At 36.7% G+C, this 24,698-nt stretch overlaps 2 protein-coding genes across 3 annotated transcripts in view; one reads left to right on the forward strand and one right to left on the reverse strand.

Moving 5' to 3' along the window:
* COG5 (component of oligomeric golgi complex 5) overlaps positions 1-10,140 on the reverse strand; it is a 240,407-nt gene extending 230,267 nt beyond the window's left edge. The window contains exons 1-3 of the mRNA XM_074367660.1: positions 9,776-10,140; positions 4,579-4,718; positions 1,587-1,644 (exon numbers count right to left, since the gene is read on the reverse strand). Of these exons, the coding sequence (XP_074223761.1) occupies positions 1,587-1,644; positions 4,579-4,718; positions 9,776-10,136 (559 nt within the window). The 5' untranslated portion in view covers positions 10,137-10,140. The remainder of the gene's footprint in view (positions 1-1,586; positions 1,645-4,578; positions 4,719-9,775) is intronic.
* On the forward strand, positions 9,929-24,251 carry DUS4L (dihydrouridine synthase 4 like). Of its 2 annotated transcripts, none has more exons than XM_010947521.3 (7): positions 9,929-10,045; positions 14,410-14,546; positions 17,807-17,928; positions 20,255-20,372; positions 21,415-21,537; positions 22,315-22,541; positions 23,655-24,251. In XM_010947521.3, the coding sequence occupies exons 2-7, from the start codon at positions 14,431-14,433 to the stop codon at positions 23,912-23,914; spliced, it is 966 nt and encodes a 321-aa protein (XP_010945823.1). In that variant the 5' UTR covers positions 9,929-10,045; positions 14,410-14,430; the 3' UTR covers positions 23,915-24,251. The 2 variants fall into 2 exon arrangements, with proteins under 2 accessions (XP_010945823.1, XP_010945816.1); XM_010947514.3 differs by having other exon boundaries at positions 10,017-10,155.
* Positions 24,252-24,698: the final 447 nt, after the last annotated feature.

Consider the following 24,698-nt stretch of genomic DNA (forward strand, 5'->3'; position numbering starts at 1 on the left):
GAACATAAATGAAGAGGGAGCAAATTTTAACAAAATAGACTTATTAAATATATGTCTAAATGAATTATATGGCAAAAGTTTAATATATAGGAGAAAAAGCAGTTGAAGTACAAGTTGGAATAATAATTCATTTTCAATTACATGACACATATCTCAAATATTTCAATAAGTGCTTAGAAATACACATCATGCCTAAATGAATACTAACTGATTAATATTTTGACTTTTTATGTTCAAATATTCTGGAGAATACTCTTAGATTATCATAGAAATTCAGAGAAATCAGCTTTTATACTATATACACTCATCCATTGGATAGTTATTCCAACTCTAACAGTATATTTTAAATGTTGTAATAACTGAAAAGCATCCTGGGGGAAACAAGCATATTATAGAACTAAACACATATGAGAAAACCACACTGAGAAGTGTTTTTGTTGTGATGATTCATCTACACCTATATATACTCAGAATCAATGTGAAAGAACCCATGACATTCTTATGGGTTTCTATAAATGAAAAAATCATTTATCATTTGTTTTAAAAAATTACCAGTAAAGTAGGGTATTGTTTATTTGCTTCCAGAAACACATAAAAGTATTATGAGATGTAAAAAAATAATTTTCAATAGTTAATCAGTACTTAGAGCCTCTTAATTTTTCCATAGTCTGATATCGATCCTAAATATTCAATAAACCAAACTATTTGTCTGAAATATTATGTTCTTCAAAGTCTTAGAAACTGTGTACATGCTGAGAATAATACCTTGGAGTGCACATACGAAATACTTACGGAGGGGAAGCATTAAACATTGTATCACAGAAAGCAAAACTCTTCCTCTTTAAGAATTTGATCAACAGGGAAAAATCACATAGCTTTCTCTTGATGTGCAATGATTAATAGTAATCGCAACACAAATGATAATGTAAAATATTAACATTTCATATTTGAGATGTAGCTTAATTTAATAAAGAGAATGAAAAATTCATAAAAGCTGTAGTCAAACAAAATTAAGAGGATTCATAATAATAAAAATCTGATGTATTATTATTCTACTATACTCTTACTTCTGAAAAGAATTTTAAGGAAAGCCAAATATAAGGAAAGAATTCAAGCCTATTTCTACTACTTGGGTGGTGTTGATTTGTTTGCTTGTTTTAATTAACTGACAGTTACAGAAGCACTAAATATGTGCCAGGAATTGTTCTAAGCATTTTGTTAACTCACTTAATCCTCAAAATAACAAATTAGTATACATTAATACTCTTCCTTTATAGATAAAACTGAGGCTCAGAAAGGTTAAGTAACTTGTCCAAAGTCACACATCTAGTAAGTGGCAAAGCAAGGATTTAAACACAGATAGTTTAGCTCAGGGGTCACTAAAGTTTTGTTGGAACACAGCTATACACATTCATTTACATGTTATCTGGCTGCTTTCACTCTGTAATAGCAGAGGTTTTAACGGCTGCAACAGAGACGGTATGACCTGCAAAGTCTAAAATATCTACTTTCTGACCCTTCACTGGAAAAGTTTCTGAGCCCTGGACTAGCTCTATAATAATCTGTAATAGTTAATGGAAATATACCTTCCAAAGACTCAATCCCAGTTGCTTGTGCCAATAAATCTTCATGTCTTGCAACAACCTGAAAATTAAGAAATGAATAATCAGCATTGCTCTAAGTATTAGGTATTTTTCTTTTTAACTACAATGTAGAATTGAAGGCCTCTCTCCACAGATAAAGGGGGAAAATGCTAACACCCAAGGAAACAATACAGGTTATAAAGGTGTGCTTGAGATGAATTATTAGTAGGAACACAAACATGCTTATAGTTGGACATAGAGCCAAAGAAGATACAGTCTTTTCACTAGCTCCTTCCTTTCCCAGTGGGATGTACAGGCAGAGCTGTGCCAAAATTGAAAAAACAACGAATTCTTGCCATGCTAATACATGCTTTCCCTTTAAAGAATGTTTTCAAACATCAGGTTCCTTTAGTTCTTGAACTTAACATTATCAAGACCACATTCTAATTTGGAAAGTAAAGCAGAGTTAGTGTCCACCTATCGTGAATATCCCTCCGCTTCCAGTTTCCCAATGTCATAGCAAATCCTCTTCCTTGCAGAAGACTAGTATTTTTAAGAAAATTAGGGCAGTGTGAATAAGCACACCAAAAAAAATAAATGAATGTTAAGAGTTGAAGGACACATGCAAAAGATTCCCAGAGACATCAAAAGATCAAGCAAATCTTCAGAATAATGCAGGAATCCTTATTGTTTTGTACATTTTATTGCAATGAATAATTTTCATGTCTAGTCTGTGAACTGAAGCTCCTAATCAGCAAAGCTTCATTCACTAGAACCCTTACATCTTCCACTTTGTCCTGTTTCAGATGTCACTGTCATTCTATCGAGTATCTCAATCATATCCATCTAAAATACGTGTTATTTTTGGTCTCCTATGCCTCTTCCCCAGAAGATGTTTGAATTTTTCCCAGTCCACTGATATGGTCATTAATGTGTTCATCCTAACAAGACAAATTTTCTTTTATTCTCTATTCTTTGTCCCTTGTGAATAAATACTGTGGAAAGGTTGAAAAGCCTAAAATTACACTTTCACAGACTCCTCCTGCAGTCAACTGGGTGAATTTCTAAGAGATTTAGAAGAAAGAAGAAAGAGGAAAGCTATTTCCCATTACTGTTTCAGCTAGTAAGCAAGGTCCTCAGACCTGAGGATTTAGAGACAGTTGAGATAGTCATATTGATCATTCCAGAGTTACCAGGTACCTAGAAGCTGAACTTTAGCAGTGGGAGCTTCCAGGCCTCTGTGTTGCATCTATGGGAGATCCTTTGCCTCCGTCCACTAGCTGTCCATCCAATTCTCTGTGTTAAATATCTTCCTGCTTAAAATACCTAGAGTGGTTTCCGCTCCTGCACTAAAGCCCAGACTAATACATACCTCGGTACATCGTTTATAATTTTACTCAGCTCAATGATATTTTAAATTATTTTATTATGTTTTATTTATGGGTTTGGTTAGCATTATCCCAATTTTGCTTCTGCATAAAAACAATTATAGCACGTTCAGATCTCAGACCAGGACTCAGACTTCCTTTACCTCACATCCGAAACTACTATAAATACAACTTGCCCCCACTTAGAGATGTTAAATATATTTTGTTTTCATTGATTCCTTCAGAGAAGGTACTAGATGCAAAGAATAAGGAAAATACCAATCACAAAAAGGCAGAAAGAATTTCATGTGGCTCTTGCAAAAAGCTACCCTCTGAGAAACCTACGCAGGGTTAAGTACATTTTTCTCTGCTCCACAAACACTATGTACTAAAAACAGGCATCACTTGCCTGTTATTATTTCTGTCTGTACCTGCCACTGGTCTGTGAATCCTTGAAGAGCCAGGAAATGTGTTCATTTTTCTATCCCCAAGCCTAATGCAAAGCCTGACAATTAAAACTATCTTATAAATGTGTCTCAATAAATACTGACCTCAAATTATATAATCAGAATTTGAGTTAAACAGACCTTAGAAGTCATCCCAGTCCTAACTAAGCTACTCTTTTAATTGATAAAGATACAATTTAAGTGAACATGGGTCATGTTATACCAGATCCAGATTTCCTGGTAAATAGTTCATTTATTCATGCATTTGTTCATTCATTTACATATGTATTCAGTGCCTACTCAGAAAAAAAGGCAACACTAGAAAATACACCATAAAACCACTCTTTGAAAATTACAGCATTCTAGATAAGAGGAGGGAACATTCAAGATTTTTGACTACAATCTCCTCTTGCTCCTTACTTATTCCAACCCATTCTATACATTTTTTTTAAACCAAGACTTGAAGACATTACATGATATGAAAGGCAACAGCACAACTGAGATTAGGCTCTATCTCCTAACTCCCCTCATTATGTTCTATCCACCATAAATTTACCAGCTTTCTATAATTTAATCAAATGTTACATTTTGTGCTCATGGAATGTGAATTGCCAATGGGAACATTCCAGTTTTTCTTATTCATGCTGTTCTGCTTTACAATTCCATTTTCTATTATATGTATCAAAGACATCCTATTTTTTGCCTACGTATATTCTTTTCATATCAGTTAAGATGATGAAAACAAAGCATAAATAAAGGTTTTGGAGAGGTGGGTATATTAATTTTTCAACTAACAAAAAGCAGTTTACAGAAAGCTTTTCAGAAGTATACTTGGTGGGGGCAGTTGGGATAGTGCTCAGTGGTAGAGCGAGTGCTTACCATGCACAAGGTCCTGGGTTCAATCCCCAGTGCCTTCTTACAAGAATCAAAAAAATTTATCTATATATAAATATGTAAGTATTTAAATAATTTTAAATACTTTTATTACTTAAATAAATTTAAATAATACTGTAAGTGTATGTAAATATGTGTATGTGAATATACTTGGAAAAATAAGCCACACCATGAAAAATATGTATTTGTTCTTGTAAATATACATTTAGATTAAATAAAAGGATTATAAAAATGATAAATTATCACTTTGGGCTGAATAATCTGTATGACCCAAAATACTGGAATTACCTGTAGGTGTAGTTCTTTATCCAACTGACTGATTCCTTGAGCAAGTTTTGCTAGTTGCTCAGCAATCACAGCTTGATGAATAGATTGGGAAGTATAAGTCTTTACATCAAAGTCTTCATTTAAAAAATCACTGTAACACTCTGGGGGAAAAATAAAGAACAAAAGTCTTTGATTATTAATTACACTGCACGAAACCATAGATATTAATCAACAGAACAGTAACAACCATAGTTAACATATTTTGAGGTCTTTTTTTACACCAGGAACTGCTGTAAATGCTTTCTGTTGAAAATAAGAAGGAGCGAGGGCAACAGCAGAAGAGAGTGGTAATATTCACTAAGAATTTATCACGTGTCTAAGCACTTTATACACATTAATTCATTCAACAGTCACACAACCCTGTTGGAACTACCATTTTCCGCATTTCACAGATAAACAGACAGGCAAAGGCAGGGCATGCAGCTTGTACAACCTCACTGTCTGAGATCTGAACCCAGGCAGTCTAGCTGCAGAACCCATGCTCTAGACCACTGTGCAGACTGCTAAAAGCTTAGCCGTGAGTCAAAAGGAAAATACTAAGTGAAAAATTTTAAAACAACTACTAACCATAGCCTTTAACTCAAGAAAACAAGACTAATAACAATAATAAGAAAATTGACTATATTCGGTATTTATCATCTCTGGTTATCTCCAGATCGATGCACAAATACTGTTATGATAAAGTGAATCTGGACTTTTAATAGAAGCAGACAAATACAAAGTTATAGGTATTACTGAAACTTTGGAATTATGGGTGAAATAAGTAAATGGAATGAGAAACTGTTCAAAATAGACCTTTAATAGACAGGAAAAAGAAGTGATGCTAGATGTTAAGACACCCTTCTGTATAGAAATCCACACATTTGTGGGAGAAAAAAAATGGAGAATTGTGAGTTAAAAGTAGATACACAGAAGTGAACTCAATGTAGTCATACACCACTGTCTCCTAGCTATATGGTACACATAGGTAAGACTGCCCTGACAGAGATTATGAAACTAACAAGCAAAATAGAGTACTTATGAGAAAACCTCAGTTGTCTGTATCCACTATAATGTATGCTCCATGAGGGCAAGGTCTTTGCTGTTTACTGCCACATCCATAGTCTGAATAATGCCTGACACACAGCAGGTGCTCATTATTGGCTGAATGAATTAATCAATCTATACATGAGCTGGAAGTATCATTGTACTAAAAGCAAAAACTCATTCCTGACTACTCTCAAAGTGCAGGGGAGTGAAAGAAGGAAACAGCTACTTTGGCCTTATTTCTAAGAACTCCATTTCCTTCCAATTCGCCAAGTAGGTCTCAGAATTAAGGATCCTGCCAGGCAGACAAGTGGAGAAGGCTATTCCAAAAGGGAATGTTTAGAGGTAGCAAATGCAATGGCCTGTTTTGAGAAATAAGGGGAACACTGACTTCAGTATGTGTAGATCACAGTGTGTGTGTTGGGCAGAAAAGGTAAAGAATGATAGGATCTGAGGTTCCAAAGGAAGGTCGGGATGCAGTTTGAAGAAAGGCTGGTAAAAACATCCAAAATGTTCAGACTATATCCCAATTAAGGTTTTAAAGCCCAGAAAGAGCTCGCTCAGCCTTGTGTTGTAGAAGAGTTTCTGGCAGCCCTACAGAGGATGACCGAGAAAGGATCGGTCATGCAGTCGTGTCCTGGAGCTGACTTCGGACTAGCTCCCGAAAGCCAACTGTTAAATTTTCAGCAATTGTGTGAGCCAGCTCATATCACACGTAGGTATCTTAAAACTGACCATGGTATTTACACCATGAACATTGGCATACACCACAAAATCAGGCTTTTTCTGTTTTTCCAGAAAGCTGGTTTACCAGCACACCTGTAGAATAGAGCCACAGAGGCCAGTAAGGTGCTGTGTTAACAGCCCAAGTGAAGGATGAAGACCTAAGACAGTGACACTAAGAATGTCAAGGAAATGACAAATTTGACAAATATTCAAACACTACTGTATAGGCATTATAGAGCTGACAATGGGGGATGAGACAAAGCACAAGCTGAGCTCCCCATGTCAGAGACAGGCTGAAAATGGGAGATTCATTAGATTGACTTAGTAACTGACATAGGGAATTCAGCTTTGCATTAAGTAGACAACCAGGAATCTATGTATAAAGATGAACATGAATGCACCCCTGCCTCCAAGGAACTCATAACCTACATGGGGAACAAGCACACATCTAACTTACCACATATAATGAATGGTAACAGAGACTACCAGAGGAAAAGGTTAGAGGAGAGGGGTATGTATATGCATGACTGGGACATTGTGCTGTACACCAGAGATTGACACATTGTAACTGACTGTACTTCAATTAAAAAGAATTCATTTTACTTTTTCATATGCAGAACCTGTACAATTTGTTCACGTGTTTTTATATGTAGAATTAGTTGTGTTTATTCACCATAAAGATAGAAATGTCTTGTAGAGATTGTTTCTATAGCTCAGAAGAGAGGTAGAACCATATATGTGTATATTTATGTACATAGACATTAATTTTCAAACCATGAAAAAAAGACCAGATGATTTAGGAAGAAATTTTAGAATGCACAAAAACAGGAGAATTAAGATAGAGTTCAGAAGCAGAAAAACACCAAAATTTGAGGGTAGCCAGAAAAAATGAAAGCAATCAAAGAAATTACATGTTCAGCGAGAAAGAGAAACAGGAGAGAATGGCAAAAACCAAAAGAAGGGTCAGTTTAAAAAGAAAGTAAGTAGTCGGTAGTGTCAAAGATCATCAAATACAATGAAGGTTGAATACCGGCCACTGGATTTGGCGTCTGAGGACAGACTATCCTTAAAGAGACAAGTCACATAATGCTTCTCTTTTATAGTTTTCTCATTCCTACAGGAGGCACATCAGAAACACCTCACTAAATTTCAAACTATGCATCTGCTCACCAACCCTATCAATCCTATCCTCTGTCATCAGGAGATCCCTGACAGAGTGAAACACTGTTACTGATGGAAATGTTTAATTCCTTAGGAATGTTATGGAGGGGAAGCCAGGAGTGAGCCACTGAATTAAGGGCAAAATGAAGAAGAATGAGCATTTAAAGAGAGCCAGAAAAGAGCACTCAGAGAATCAGGAAATTGAAAGGAAAAAAAAAGGGGAGGGGGCATGAAACTCACAAGCCACCTGAGGAAAGTATTTCAAGAAAAAAGTCAAATCCTTTTACAAGTTCAAGTAGGATATGGACCACAACAGTGTTGGTTTGATTTATCCACAAGAAATTCATTGGAGACCATGGCAAAGAGATTGCAATGGCACAGAATGAGAGTGACATGGTCCTTGAAGAGCCAGGAAGAAAATCCAGAGCATCAAGAGGAGGGGCTGTCCTTAGGGTAGGAACGGAGACTCCACTCCTTTTGTAACTGAAAATACAACGGAAAAAAAGAAAGGATGCCTGAAAATTTAGGCTGTTTACAGGTCTGAAGGCAAGAAATGGAGGAAGCTCATTATCGGATAGATTCTTTTTTTTCCTTTTTAGGAAACCTTAAAGTTATTTGTTGAGCTTGAAGGGAGAGGCTTGAAAAGAGTAAAGAAGATTTAAACACTTACACTAAAAAAATGGAAAAGAGAACTAAATAGGAAAACACAGAAAGCAGAATTGAGGCCTATTTACCCTCCAAAAACAACCAAAAGAGTACTTCCTGGGACACATCCTACTGAAATAAGCAGCCATGTGTGGCATACATATAATGTTTCTTCCACTTCACCTGGGGAAGTTCTACTCACACTTCAAAACCAATTCCACCCAGAAAAGCTTTCTTGACACTCCCTTAACCACTCCCGGTTATCATCCCCTTCTGAATTAATATTTTACTTTGTACACAATTCTACTGCTACCCTTACAACACTATGTTACACTGCCTACCTTATACCTCTGCAAGACTATTTCCCCTACCAAAACGGGTGAGCTACTTGAAGGTGGGACTTGCACATATACTAGGAGCTCAAAACTTGGTTAAACTGAATTTAAATTAAGATATAAAGATGCATTAGCCAGAGAGCCTATCCTAGAGAATCTAACACAATCTAGTTCAGAAAACATCATTACAAGTTTTGACAAAAGTATATACATTATCAGAAGGCAAGTAATTAAGGGCAATGATTAAAATGTAGAAACAGGAAACAATAATTTAAACTTTATTTAATTCATTTATAACCTATTTTGGTCTACAAATGTGCGCATATGCTTCTGTGATGTTCAATTTAAAAAAAAAAACACTTATTCTGCACCTACTGTATGCAAGGTACTGTTATTAACTGCAGAATATAAAATGTAGTTTTACAATGCAGCAAAAAAATTAAGAATACAAATTATTTTAATACAAAGTAGAATGTGATGGCGATTAAGGAAGAAAATTAAAAACATGAGAAGGGTCTTACAAATTTAAACTTTATTCTGAAAGAAAAGAGATTTGGGGCATGTTAATTTAATTAACACAATTTTATGTGCTTCTCAAATGTATTGTGTCTAATTTATCTTCTTATTTCTAGCAACGTCTGTCCAAAACTATCAATAAACTTGACTGCTACTTTCAACACACATGGTTAATCCCAGCCTGAGTGAAAAGTTCCCAACCCTCCCCCACGTCTGGTTGAGGATAAACGCTTAGCGAAAAACAAGCAAACGAGCTTTTCAGTGGGGCCACCTGTGTAGTCCAAAAATTTGTTAACAGAGAAGATGTTTCCAACTCTACTTTAAAATGAAGCCCCGCTTTCATTAAGCGCTTGTCATCTGTTCTAAGTCTTACACTTTTCAAGGAACTAAACACTTCACCGTTGGGTCAAGAACTGCGGCAGCGGCGGGGGCTGCCAACGTGGGTCACCAGGTGCGGGCTATCAGAACATCAGCGAAGCCTTAGGAGCGAAGAAGGTAGAGCTGAACTGAGAAGCATCTAGAAATGAGGTATCCCCGGGACACCCGGGAAAAAAGGGGGACAGCAGGTCCCAGAAGAAACAGGTTGGCGAGGCCAGCACTCAGACTCTAGGGGGCCGGGCGGAGGGGAGTGGTCACGTCGAGACTGGAAAAGTTTCCGCAAAGCGACGGGATGAGTCCACTACCCGGGCCCAGGTGCGGAGCAAGACAGCCTCCCTGCTCCAAGGCCCGGCCAGACCCCGACTCCTTACCGTCCTGCAGGAGCTCTCGGACTGTCGCTGCAGCCGTTCCGCAGCCCGGAGCTCCACGGCCAGCCCCAGCAACGCCGCCGTCGCCGCCTTCCATGTTGGCAGGTGCCGGGATGATGGCGTCAGCGGCGGCCCGCGCCCGCCCGGGTGATGACGTAGAATCCAGGCGCCGGCCGCTCCGCCCTGCCCGTGGCTCCCGGCGGGGCTGGAGAATCCGCTCAGCTGTGGCTGCTGGACCGTCACAGGCTGGGAGCTGGCTGGGACCCAGAGCAGGTTGGTGCCGAGGGCCCAGCGCACCCGGAGCTGAGGCCGTGGGGCCGGCGCTTTCCTCCGTCTCCCGCCGCACCCCTGGGGCTGGCGGCATTCCGCAGGCGCAAGAAAAGGTGGGCGCCGGAACGGGGCCACAGCGCTTACCTCTGAAGCAAATATTTAACCTAAGAACGGGGACCTCTCGATGGAAGCAAGAGAGCGAGGTTTCTGGGAGCTTCGCTTGCATCCCACGAGCACAGCTGGCGGGTGTTAATAACGACCCAGCTTTATCTATCACACGCCTTGGTTCGCATTCCTGGCATAAAGGTCGACAGGAAAAGCTTGGGGGGGAAAAAAGCTTGGGGAGGAAAGTTGTGAAAGGAAACGGTGAATAGGGGGAAGAATTAAGGAGAGCCTAGAGTCGGTGAAATACGAAGACTGAACCAGGAAAAGGCAAGTGGGACTCAGTCTCTGCCCACTCTCCCGTAAGACGGTGTCTTGATGCTTTTTCTGCCTCTTAATTTCACCCGTGCAAAGAGCGACGCTAGACTTTTCCTTATTACAAATTGATGGATTTTCCGTATCTCAGCTAACGGTATTGAAGCTGTAAAGTCATCAAGCTAGTTCCTACTATATTCTCCGCTGTTACATCTGCATTTTTCATCTCTGTTTCTCTGAAAATAAATAGTAATAAGTTAACCGGTCAACCACACGTATGCAAGAAGGTTAAGCATTTTCTCATAAGAAAAACTGTAATATATCTTTTACTTTGTGTAAAGTAAGTATGTACACAGGGACCCAATTTTCCCCCGTGCCAAAGCTAAAGGTTCAATTGATTATACTAACAGTATTTCGAGAAGGTGTGAGAATAGTCCTTACCTGTGCCAAACGCTGTTCGAAGTACTTTATAAGTCTAAATGCATTAAATACTCCTAACAACTCAGGTAAGAAAGGCTTGGTACACTGCATTATACTTTCTCCTTACTTTGTTTCTTTCCCTTTTTCCTTAATATAATTTGTTATCAGTCATGGTGTGAGTAAGATTGATTGTTATGAATGGAGGTCACACAGATTGTCGGGGGCAGTGTGCTCAGTCTCACATTGTTTCGTTATCTATAATACACAAAATTTGGTTTTGATAATTTTTTAATATTAACGATGAATAAGCATTATCTTTGGATTATGAATTGCTTTTTTCCCCGTTGGCTTTTAGATTGAAAATTTTTTGAAAAATTGCATAGTAGTCATTCCTTCAAGGAAGAGTTTTGAGTCCCTACTATATATATAGCAGCATGAGTTTACAAACATGACTCAATCCCTCTCTTATCCCAAAGGAGCTGATAGGTAGGTAGAAGCCCATTTAAACAAACAATTGTAACAGGTGCTTTGAAGAATGTGGGTTTATTTATTCCCAAGCTTGGGTGCATATTAAAATCACCTGGAGAACTTTTAACAACCCCTGATGCCTAAATCTTAAGGCCAGAGATTTGCATGTAATTGGTCTGCATATGGTTTGGGCATCCTGCTTCTTAAAAGTTCCCCAGATCATTCTAATACATAACCAAGATTGAGAACTACTGATTTATTCATTCAGCAAATACATGTTAAGGGAGCCATTCTTTGTGCCATGTACAGGGTCTACAAGAATGAAGAAGAATGGAATTATTCTTGCTGAAGTCACTAATGACCTAGTTGCCATTGGACACTTTTTAGTCTTTACCTTACTTAACTTTTCTGTAATATTTAAGATGCTTATCCCCTCCCTCCTTTGTAATTATCCTCTCTCTTGGGTTTTGAATTTCACATTTCAAGTTCATTCCTCCCAGCTCAAGAGTTCATCTCTGTCTCCTTTGCATTCTTTTTTTCCTCTTTTATTTAAATGTTGGTGCTTCTAAGGATTTCTACAATATATGACATCCATAAGTGCTTTGTCCATGTTTTTAGTTTCAACATATTACCTAAAGATTAGTGGGGAGTCTATAGCTTAGTGGTAGAGTGCATGCTTAGCATGCACAAGGTCCTGGGTTTAATCCCCGGTTTCTCCATTAAAAAATAATAATGATAAATAAATATGCCTAATTCCCTCCCTCTCCCACGCCAAAAAAAAAAATTATCTAAAGGTTAAAGATTCTCAATCTATATCCCTAGCTTTTTCTTGAGCACCATATCTATATAACCAGTTATGAGGCATCACCACCAGGAAATCCCGAGTACCTCAAGTTCAGTGTGCCCAAGTGTGTTTCCCATGTTTCCCTGCCAAAGCCTGTTCCTCCTTCTGTCTCTCTGTCTCATTGATTGGAATTACCATCCACCTAGTCTCTAAAGCTAAAAGTATACACACCATACTAGAATTCTCTCTCATTACCTAACGTGTGCTGTCATCAAGTGATTTTCACCTCCTAAATGTCTTGCTGGTTTATTTTCACTTCTAAGTAACTCCTAAATGTGTTCCCTTTCCTCTGTCCTCACTCCCACTGTCCCAGATCACACACTCATTACACATGGCCTGGTCTACTACTGTGGCCTCCTTATTGATATTTTATCAACAGCCCTAAACTCTCCAGTGGAATCTTTGTAAAACAGAAATCTGCTCACGTCATTTCCCTGCTAAAATTTTTCAGTTCCAACTAGTATACAAGGAGAGACGTACAACTTGCACAAAAATATATACCCATGGAAGTATGCCATATGTACATGTTAACATGCTGTGTGCATATGTAAAAATCATCCATGGAGTAGGAAAACCAAGGTCCTATTGTATAAAGTCTAAAAAACTCTTAACTTGGTATCAAGACCCATTACTATCTAGGTCCTCTCACACCCTCTCTAGTCTAGTTACAGCTGAAGCAGCGCTATACTTCTAATGGTTCACTGAAAACATCAAGTATTTTCATGCTTCTTCGGCTTTGTGTGTGTTGTGCTCTGTAACTGGATGCCTCACCATCTCCCAGGTAGGGTCAGTTTAAGCTTTCCCTCCTCTATTGTTGATTTCCCTCACTTCTCTAGACAGTTATTTCCACAATGCTTAAATCGTGTCTGAGTGTGTATATCAGAGCTATTGTGTTGTGTAAGTTTGTCTAAGTCTAATACATTTTTAGAGAAACAGAAAGTGTATTTTTATCTGTATTCCTGACATGTAGCAGGAACTTAATATTTGTTAAATGAATAAAAATAAGATCAACTGGGATTCAGAGAAGATTGTCCGAGTCATCACGGTGGGGGGGTTATGAGTACAGAGACTGAGGCAGTGAAGATATGCTCAAGGTTTAATTAAAGCTACTACTTAGTTGACATACTTCTAGGAGATGGAGGATGGAGGACAAGCCCCAGGTTTCTGACTTGAGTGCATCAGGATGGATGGTGATGGCAGACTGATAAACAGCGATAAAGTGATGAACAGTGCATTAAAACTAGTTAGTCTTATTTCAGCTGTACATTCCACCTAAATAAGTTGAAGTTTTTGGTTTATATTTAGGTTATATCAGTACTTTGAGGAATAGCCAAATAAAAACTTGCATGTTGAGCAATTAGACTTTTCTAAAGTTGGCCCATCTTTGTTTCTAAGTTATTAAGGCCAAAATTGAAATATGGAAAGCAGCCAGCACTATGAAATGATAGGATTTTAAGTAGAGCAACTATAAAACACTTCGGAATTACCTAATTTAATCACTTGTACCTCTTTGGGTATAATAGTGATTTACTATGCAATTATGTGATTACAGTTGAAATTTCCATGAAACAATACCACACTTAAATTTTTTTCAATAATTAAAGGTTTGTTTGCCTCCTGATTCAAATAAAAAAAAAATAGGATTTGAGAATAGGAATAAGCATTAAATATACCAATATATCTTTGAAATGCTAACTATATAAAGTTCTGTTAATGCCATTTGACTTTCCTGGATAAAACAAGATATTTCAAAGTGCCAAACATAGAGTACTATATGTGAAATAATTCAAATCAAATTTCTTGGCTTATCAATGCCAAACAAAGTTACATAGAAAAACTAAAAAGTAACATGGAAAATCATGACATGTATTCTAAGGAAGAAAATCTCATTTTCCACATCCTGAGCATTTATTAATTTGAGCAGAAAATGGTACTACAGTGTTAAGTATAGAATTCAAAAATGTTAGTGTTTGGCCTGAACAAATGTAATTTGTACAGAATATAAATGTCTTAATTTCACAGTGTGCAGACAACTATCTGTAACTTATAGAGGCAGAATTCTGTAGTAGACTATTTGATACTGTGAAAAGAAACTAAAAAGAGTCCTGACCCCGGAAACCTGTTGAAAAATATGTTCTTAGCAATTGAAATTCTAAGAGTGATGGGATTCATCAAGTGAAAGTACCTTTTCTCTATACAAACTGATTATCTTTTTCAGATTTGAAACAAATCTGTACTCATGAAGAGTGACTGCCTACAAACCACAACATGTCAAGAAAGAAAAAAAGATCCAATAGAAATGTTGCATTCTGGGCAGCTGGTAAAAGTCTGCGCCCCCATGGTTCGATATTCAAAGTAAGTATTGTTATGTGATTAATGAGCTAACATGATTTCCTTTTTAAGCTCTGACTTTTAAAAAGTAAAACCATGGCACCACAAATGGATCACCAAATGCCCAGCTTTGGGATCATGATTTTAGGCTGGTCGTACCGCTTGCCTGGTATGTGTGTAATGTAAGTGGAATCACAAAGTATTTCTTTTTGAGACTGGCTTATCTCATTGAGCATAATCTCTGCAATTCCTTTTTAAAGCTGAATAATATTCCATTGTGTGTATATAGTACATTTTGTGTATGCATTCATACATTCAACCCAGCTGGGGGTTGCTTTGGCTAATGCTGCTACAAACATGAATATCATTATCTCTTTGAGACCCTGCTCTCAGTTCCTTGGGGTATATGCCCAGAGGTGGAATTGCTAGATCATATGGGCAGTTCTATTTTTAATTTTTGAGGAATTGCTATGCTGCTGTTTGTAGAAGCTACACCATTTTACACTCCCACCAGCAGTGCACAAGGGTTTCAGTTTCTCAGCATTCTTACCAACATTTGTTATTTTCTGGGGCTTTTGTTGTTGCTGTTTTATTATACATATTATTGGATGTAGAGCATCTCATTGCAGTTTTGTTAGTTTAGTTTTTTGGGGGGTGGTTAGAGGGGGAAGGTTTGGAGGTAACTAGGTTTATTTATTTAATCTTTTTTTTAATGGAGGTACTGGGGATTGAACTCACAGCCTCCGACATGCTAGGCATTCACTCTACCACTTGAGCTATACCCTCCTCCCCTCACTGTAGTATTTATTTGTATTTTTCTAGTGATGTTGAGCATGTTTTCATGTGCTCATTGGCCATTTGTATATCTTCTTTGGAGAAATGTCTATTCAAGCCCTTTGCCCATTTTTCAAACCTATTTTTTGTTGTTGTGGTTTTGTTTACTAATAAGTTTTGAGAGTTTCTCTTTATATTCCAGATACTACTCTTTTGTCAGGTAGGTGGTATGCATATGTTTCCTTTTGGCTTGTCTTTTCATACTCTTAACAAGATCTTTTGGAGAGCAACAGTTTTTGTGTAATGAAGTCCATTTAACAGTTTTTCCTTTGCAAGTTGTGCTTTTGTTGTTGAGAATAAGGAATCTTTGTGTAGCTCTCTAGATACTAAAGATTTTCTCCCCTAAATTTTTTCTGAAAGTCCTCTAGTTTATGTTTTACATTTAAGTTCTTTGAGTTAATTTTTGTCTAAGTGTGACACTTACGTTGAGGTTCATTTTTTTGCCTATAGATGTCTAATTACTCCAGCACAATTTATTGAAAAAGCTGTTGAATTATTTTTGCATCTTTATCAAAAATCACCTGGGCATGTTTGTGTCGTTCTTCTTCTGCATTCTCTTTTCTGAGCCATTGATCTGTGTATCTGTCCCTCCACCAGTATCACACGGTTTTGATTACTGTAGCTATATAATGAGTCTTGAAATTAGGGAGACTGAAAGATCCCACTTTTCCAAAGTTGTTTTAGGTATTCTAGTTCCTCTGACTTCCCAAATAAATTTTAGGATGAACTTTTCTATATCTATAAAAAAATCTTGCTGGAATTTCCATAAGAATCATATTATGTAGTGATGCTGATTTATGTATATCAATTTGGGAAGAATTGAATTCCCTACTGTGTTGAGTCTCCTCGTGAACACAGTCATTTATGTAGATCTTTGGCATCTTTCATCAGTGTTGTATAGTTTTTAGCATGCAAAGTCTTAACCTATTTTGTAAGGCTCACACCAGTTGTTATTGTATGTTTAGTTTCAGTGTCCATTTGTTCATTGCTCGTTTATAGAAGTAAAATTGCTTTTTCTATGTTGATCTTATATCCTATGAACTTGATAAAATCACTCACTGGTACTAGGAGGCTCTTATAAATTCCTCGGGAGTATCTAAGGAGACAGTCATGTCATCTGCAAGTAGATACAGTTTTACTTCTTCCTTTCCATCATATGCCTTTCATTTCTTTTTTCATGCCTGACTGCACTGACTAGAAGTTTGAGCACTATGTAAAGAGTGATGGGAGCAGGTATCTTTCCTTTGTTCTTGATCCAGGGGACAATTGTTCTGTCTTTGACCTTTAAGTGTAATGTTAACTGTAGAATTTTTTGTGGATACTTCTTATCATGTCAAGAAAGTTCCCTCTTATTCCTGTTTTTCTGGGAGTCAGTTGTTTTTTTTAAAATTATGAATATTGTTCTGTCAAGTGCTTTTTCTGCATCGGTTGGTACAATCGTGTGATTTTTTTTTTTCATCTTTAGCCTGTTAATATGGTGGATTACATTGATTGATTCTGAATATTGAAATGTCTGTTTTAACTAGCTTTTCCTGACACCACCACAGCAGGGGAAGGATGAGAAGGCACCACCTCATTACTCTCAGGTGGAGGTAGAAGTCTAGGTTTTCCACTTGGTCTCCTTTAACACCCTGGGGGCATGGGGCTCCTCATTACTGCTGAGCTGAGGTGAGAGTTCCAGCTCCCCATGCAGGGGGTGTCCTGGTAATTGGTGGGCAGTGATGCAAGTCCTGGCTCTGTGCCAGGCATTCTCTGATACTACTCGCAGAGAGGAGGGAGCAGGGCACCTCACTAGTGCTGGGTAGACGTGGAATTCCTGGCTCCCCACGTGGTCTCCACTAATACCCTCCTTGTTTACTGGCCAGCAGGGATTAAAGCCTCAGCTCCCTACCTGGCCTTCTGTGGAGGGGTGCTGGAGAACCTTGTTACAGCTTTGGAAAGGTAGAAGTCTAGCCTCCTCACTCGACCTTTGCTTGTGGAGTAGGGGGCCACAGTTTTTTCTCTGGTGATGGGCTGGAGTAGAGCCATTCTTATCTAAAACCTTTTTGTCTTGCCAGGCCGCCCTTTGGTTAGAGAGAGCGGGCTTTTATTGGGGCTGTTTTTGTCTGCACGCACTGGTGTTTTCAGATTGTCAGCTTATGCAGCTTCAAATCTGGGATATTTGAGGCAAAAAGAAAACCCAGACAACTCACCATTGTCATTCCTTAGGTCCTGCCCAAGGTCACTGCTCTCTTTTCTCCACCTTGCAGTGCTTCCCTATGTTTGTTTGTACGTGATAGCCAGGGTTTTAGTTATCTGAGCAGGAGGAACAGGGGAAGGCCCATCTGCTGCATCCACTTATAGGAGAACTTTCCTCTAATAAATATTGAATAACTAACTAAATTAAACTCCGAAGTATACATGATTATGGTGTTTTTTAAATGCCTAATTAAAGTTTTGTATGCTCACAGGTTGGCTTTTAGAACACTAGTCAGAAAATACAGTTGTGATCTGTGCTATACACCAATGATAGTTGCTGCGGATTTTGTCAAATCCACAAAAGCCAGAGACAGTGAATTCACCACAAACCGAGGTATGTGAAAGCTAGAGTTTGCTAACTTTGTAAAACTTAAAAAAACAAACAAACAAAAAATCTAAACAATCTTGACTAATCAGAGACAACACAGTTTGGAGATTTTATTTTTAAATCTTTTAGTTTTTAAATACATTTTTAATAAGTTTTTCAATATGTTTTTACTCAGTGCCTTGTAAACTATGGACACTCTATCAGAGCGTGTCAGCTTTAATTAAGGCCCTGTCCTTTCACCTGGACTATTAGCTGAGATTCATATCTCACTGCCTCCAGTCATAACCCATTTCAGACTATCATCCAGGCAGCCCAAAGTGACCTTCCTAAAATGTAAATGTGATCACTTCTTTTCCCTGCTCAGAATCTTCCTTCAGCCTCTCATTGCCTAAAACAGTGGTTCTCAGAGTGTGATTTCCCAGACCAGTAGCATCAGCATTATCTGAAAACTTGTTAGAAATGGAAATTCCCAGACTCCACCCCAGGCCTATTGAATTAGAAACTGTGGGTATGTGTCGGGCAGTCTGTGGTTTAAAAAGCCCTCCAGGTGATTCTGATCTTGCTAAAGATTGAGAACCACTGACCTAAAGAGTAAACTTCCAGCACCCATGGATGATATATGAAGTTCTTCATGATCTAGCCTCTGAATACATGTTCTGCAGCTTTATCTGTCATTAGATTTCTCTTCATAGCCCACTGACTTTATTCTTTAAAAATGCTGTTATTTTAAGTCCCTAAACGTGCCCTAATCTCTCACACTCTTCTACTTCACAGTCAGTGCCTGTCCCTCAGATCCCTGTCTTTCTGGGAAAGGACAGCTCATGCTTCTTAATGTTCTGAAGTTGTTTATTACCTTTATTAATCACCCTCCATTCATGTGCCCTCTCTTAAGCATGGCCTTCTGTTGTACTTAATCCTACTGTACAATAATTTCCTCTTTATATGCCTGTCTCTCCTCACTGTACTATGGGCTCCCTGAGGGTTGGAACTATTACTTGTTGATTTATACCCTCAGCTTCTAGTACAGTGTTGAAAATATGTTTGACCAATAAATAGTTGTTAAACTGAAATTCTCTAACTCCCGTGAGTTACAAAAGAGAAAGCACCCTACATCCTCAGGAAAAAGCAAATTCTCCTATCCCATAATAACACTGTAAATCGGGATTGCCACAGAAATTCTGAATCAGTGGAACAAGAGTGATACCCAGAACCCACTGGTCTTCACTTTGGCAAGCACCTGGTGAATCCCATACAGGGCAGTCCTCAAAAAAACTTCAGAAAAATTGAAATATATCTATTCAGAATTTATAACACCCAAAAATGAGAAAAATATGTCCTTTAAAACCTAGGGAAGCTCTGATACATTTGGCTATATTAAAATTTAAACTTTTATGTGTAAGAAAGAGCAAAGATAAAGACAAACTAAAAACTGGGGGAAATATAAGATTTTTTGTATTTATGACAGAGAACAGAGTTAATTTCTTTGTTTTATTTTTAAAACTTAAAGAAGAAAAAAAGGAACAATTAAAAGAAAAACTGCACATAGAGAAATGTGCAAAGACTATGGATAGAGAGCCCACAAGTAAACACATGCTGTTGGGTGTGCAGTTATTGATTTTTATTTATTTTTATTTGTGAGGGGAGGGGTGTGTATTTAGGGTAGGATTAGTTATAAGGAAACAGGAACTGTCACCCACATTGGTGTGTATCTATATTGGTAAACTCTTGAAAGAAAAATTTTAATATCTTTCAAAATGTTAGATACCTGCCCAGCGGTTTTACTCCTAGAAATTTACTCTGTGAATATACTCACAGAAGCATGTATATAGGAGTATCCTTATTGCAGCATTGTTTCCAAGAGCCACAAATGAAGAACAATCTCGAAGTACACTGTATGGTCCATCCATACACCGGAATATGCCACTAGAAAGAGGAAAACAGGTCGGAGTGCAGCTTCCAGATACATCCAGGGGAAAAAGCAGTAGGCACAGCAATGTTCATAGAATGGTCACATTTACTTCAATTTTACAAGTATACATAAAATTGTTGTGGAATGCAGAAAACTAATTCCCACCTTTGGGAAAGGGGTCTGCTTGGCAAGAATGTTGAACTTTACATTTTATCATATTTTATATTGTTTGAATTTGTACCAAGTGTAAATTGCATATAATTTAAAATATCTTAATGCTATCTTGTTTGAACAGATGCTTCTTAGGCTAAAAATAATTATTGTTATTTTATCCCGTACAGATGTTAGAATTTCATATCTCATGTGTGTGTGTATGTGTGTGTGTTTCTGTGAATTTTAATGTTGAGCTATTCATTTTATCAGGTGATTGCCCATTGATTGTTCAGTTTGCTGCTAATGATGCAAGAATTTTATCTGATGCTGCTCGTATAGTCTGTCCTTATGCGAATGGAATAGACATTAACTGTGGTTGCCCTCAGAGGTAAAGCTCAAAGAAGTTGGAAGAATTTTCAAAAAGATTAGAAAAAATTATGTGAACATGGTAAACTACCATTGCCAAAAATTAAAAAGTAAGGAAAATAGAGATAAAAAAACTTGGGCTTTAAATAAGAAGAAAAAAATAAGGAAATACTATTTATAAACATACATACAAGGGTATTTTCTGGTGGCTAAAACAATGTATAGACCCTTGACAAGTTTTTGTCTCACCTCCCTGCTAAAAATGTTTTTATGTGTGGATCTGCCTTGAAACACATCCATACATAGTAATGTGAGATTCTGATGTTTATAGCAATCTCTAAAACATATTTTTACTGCTATGTCAGACATACTTGCTCTAAACATTATGATTCTACAATTTGGGAGATCACCACTTGCTTTCTCCTAATTAATTTCCATTCCTTCTTATAATTACCTTTTCTTTCTATACTGTAGTTACTTGGTTGAGTCTGAGTAACTGGGATAGGATGTACTTAATTTGATGGTAATATCCCTACCTTCCTGGTACGGTATTAGATTATCTGTCAATAACTTAAAATGTGTTCAAAGAATAAAACTGAGGTCTTATGTATAGTATAATCCAAATCAGATTAGACATATTTGTATACTCATTAGGGGAGTTCAATAAGCTGTTTAGTGGTGTTGGAATGCTGTAGGCCAAAAATAGGTTTCTATTCTTAAGATTAATAAAATCTCTTGTTATGTACAATAAACATCAAATTTGGAATTTAAAAAACCTGAAGTAATTCCAATTAATTATAAATACTTAAATCTGTTTTGGTTGACTGAACTTTAATTTTCTCACTTGCCAGTGAAAACTATTTCCCCTAAGTACTTCTTGACCTGGGAACATGTTTTTCTAATCTTGATACACTTCGAAATGTTGTATCAATGAATTTAAAAATCTGGTTCCATTCCAGATTGCTAGGCAGAAAAATAGGTAGATACAGTTACAGTGCTTTTAGAATTGTATCTTCTCTTCCAGCTATTTACAATTTATTTATTGTTGTGTTTACTTTATGCAGGTGGGCACTGGCAGAAGGCTACGGAGCTTGCTTAATAAACAGGCCAGAGCTTGTTCAAGATATGGTGAAACAAGTAAAACATCAAGTGGAAGATCCCAGATTTTCAGTATCTATTAAAATAAGGTAAAGACAATATTTTTTAATCTATTGACAAGATAATCATTACTTAGGGAATAAAAGAACATTCCTTTTGTCTAGGGGTGTGGGGATATCCTTTCTCAATAAATAGGCATCTGGGATATAAAAATGTTGAAACAAGCATTTAGTAAATGAATATATACCATAATTTTCATTTATAATCCAAAACAACTTCTTCATATTTTTTAAGAAAAATTAAAGTATCCCTTTATTATTAAAAAAAAAAACTTCTCCCCAAAGAAATAATTTTTTCCTTGTACTATTTAACTAATTCATGCTAAGAAACATTCCTGATGCCAAGAGTAGAAAATAGGAATGATATTTGCGCTAAAATTTCACAATGAAAAGAAAATAAACTATAAATTAGCTTTGGGGTAATAGGTTAAAAAATCTATTTTAAGATTCATGATTATACTTTTCCAACTTGTGGATTGGGGCATGCACAGCAGATATTAAGATACGAACTTTCAATTCATCTGTGACAGTACTTTGATGAATTTTTCAGTTATCAAAACCAAAAGAGAGGAGCACTAGGTAAAACTTATTGGTCATCCTATTGTTTCCAGTCATGAAATAGCTAAATTCAAGGTCTTAAATGGAAATTGGTTCCTGAACAAAACTTTACTGACAGTGACAGGCAGTGATAATATGACATAGCAAAGCTAACTAAATAATAGATGAAATACTGTTTTTTTCAGTTTACTGATTTTAGCATTAAGCTTTGTGTGCCATGAAAAGATAGATATAATTCTGAAATTATAGGATCCATGATGACCTTACAAGAACTGTAGATCTTTGTCGAAAGGCTGAAGCAACAGGAGTTTCCTGGATCACAGTCCATGGAAGAACTGTTGAAGAAAGACATCAGCCAGTTCACTATGAGGCCATTAAAATAATTAAGGGAAGTTTGTCTATACCTGTAATCGCTAATGGAGACATCAGAAGCCTAAAAGAAGCAGAAAATGTGTGGCATACTACTGGGACAGATGGTAAGAAATAAGTACTTGAGTTTTTGTCTTTTAATTAGCAAAAAAAAAAAAAAAATTTTTTGAGTGGGGGTAGGAGAGTAATGTTAATGTGATTTTAATGATTTCTCTTTCAAACAGAGCCATATTTCCCTGTTGTACTAATTTAAGCTAAGCAATTTATTAAAATGATTTTAATTCTTCTATTTAGAAATGAGATTATTTTAATTGAGGAAAAGTGATTCAGTTACTTTTCTCCTACCATCATATGCAGTGAGTGACCAGTTAAGAATCTTCCAGATAGCCTATTAGTAAAATAGACTATGTAGAATAGAAATGAAAATTAATGAAAACAAGAGTGGTCATAGGACAAATATCTTGTAGTATCACTTACACGTAGACGCTAAAGCATGATTCACATGAACTTATTTACAAAATAGAAATAGACAAACACAGAAAACAAATTTAGGGTTAGCAAAGGGGAAGGATGGGAAGGATAAATTCGGAGTTTGGGATTAGCAAACACAAATTACTATACGTAAAACAGATAAACAACCAGGTCCTACTGGATAGCACAGGAAACTATTCTCAGTATCTTGTAATAAACTATAATGGAAACAATGTGAAAAAGAATATAACTGAATCAGTTCGCTGTACACAGAAACTAACACATTATAAATCAACTATATTTCAATTAATTAATTTTTTTTTAAAGAGTAGACACAGGAGCCAAAGGAACCCCAGACTGCTGTGCAGTTTCATTATCCCCTTAAACTTTGGCATATCAAGCCCTGTGATACCTGTTGTGAGATGGGAGAATGCAGATAAAGTTAACTTCAGCAAACTCATTTTATGACAGTCCAGATTTACCCTAAAAAAACCCTAAGGACTAATTTTGTGATGTAGAAGTCTTTAAAAAATAAGAAAAAAAAGTACTGTAAGTACATTTAAACCTAACTGGTTTTTAGAAAAAGTATCAAAATAAATTGTTTAATAAGAATTAGATTAATATAAGGACATTGTGAAACCTTGTAATAGTACTTTATTTTTTAATATTCTCAATTTATTTAATTGAGTTTGACCTTATAACCATGAGTTCTTAATGTGTGGACAAATGTGATGTGCTTTAATTTGTAGGTGTCATGGTTGCAAGAGGACTCTTAGGAAACCCGGCCATGTTTGCTGGATATGAGGAAACCCCACTGAAATGCATCTGGGACTGGGTTGACATTGCTCTTGAACTTGGAACTCCATATATGTGTTTCCATCAACATTTAATGTACATGATGGAAAAGATAACTTCAAGGCAGGAAAAAAGAGTATTTAACGCTTTGTCAAGCACATCAGCAGTCTTAGATTACCTTACAGACCATTATGGGATTGACTGGACTTCCTAAATTAGTTTAACGTATGCTTCATTTTATATCTTCAGTGAAACCACTCAAGGTCACATCCTGGTTTTTACTTTGAATGAGTGGCTCTCAAACATTAGTATAAAAACAATGCCTTGAGAGAATTTTAAAAAATCACTCCTAGACCCCATCCTCAGAAATTTCAACTCAGTAGATCTCTAGGATGGACCCAAAATTTAGTTTTAAAGAAGACCCCAGGTGGTTCAAACATTGACAAACATTGCTCTGAAGCCTATTATGAATTTTAAAAAGTGGGAATTTTTTTTCTAAAGGAATTGTGTTTTTAACATTTTTTAATAAATGAAACTTTTTAATACTGAAAGTATGACTCATGTAGTATCGTATCTGTTAAGTTAACATGAAGTATGTTTTAAATAAAAACAAGTGCAGAAGGAACAAGAAATTCTGTATAGACTTGCATTCAGGGTTTAAATTAAAAGTTCAAATTGGAAAACCAAACTACTTCCTAATTCATGAATTACATACCTCAAGGTATTTGTTCTAAATTTGTATGTAACAGAATTTAATTAGATGTGATGTTTTCTATAATTTAAAACTAAGATTCCAAAAAATTCTTTAAGTGACATTAAATTTGTTACATTTCAAGACTTCTAGAGACTTAGAAGTTTGAGAGCTTGGTAAGTATACCTGTATCTAAAATGATAATATTAATTTCCATCTCCCACATGTTAAGTATAAACAATGTGGTAACTAATCTGTAGATAGTTACTCAGTTGGCCCTCGGTGTCCAGGGATACGGAGAGTCAGC

Source organism: Camelus bactrianus, chromosome 7 (genome assembly GCF_048773025.1).
Source record: "Camelus bactrianus isolate YW-2024 breed Bactrian camel chromosome 7, ASM4877302v1, whole genome shotgun sequence".
Classification (NCBI taxonomy): domain Eukaryota; kingdom Metazoa; phylum Chordata; class Mammalia; order Artiodactyla; family Camelidae; genus Camelus; species Camelus bactrianus.

Coding starts and splice junctions, on each gene's coding strand:
- DUS4L (XM_010947521.3), top strand. CDS start 14,431: ATGAAGAGTGACTGCCTACAAACCACAACATGTCAAGAAAGAAAAAAA. Junction 14,547..17,806: donor CCCATGGTTCGATATTCAAA/GTAAGTATTGTT, acceptor GTATGCTCACAG/GTTGGCTTTTAGAACACTAG. Junction 20,373..21,414: donor AACTGTGGTTGCCCTCAGAG/GTAAAGCTCAAA, acceptor TACTTTATGCAG/GTGGGCACTGGCAGAAGGCT.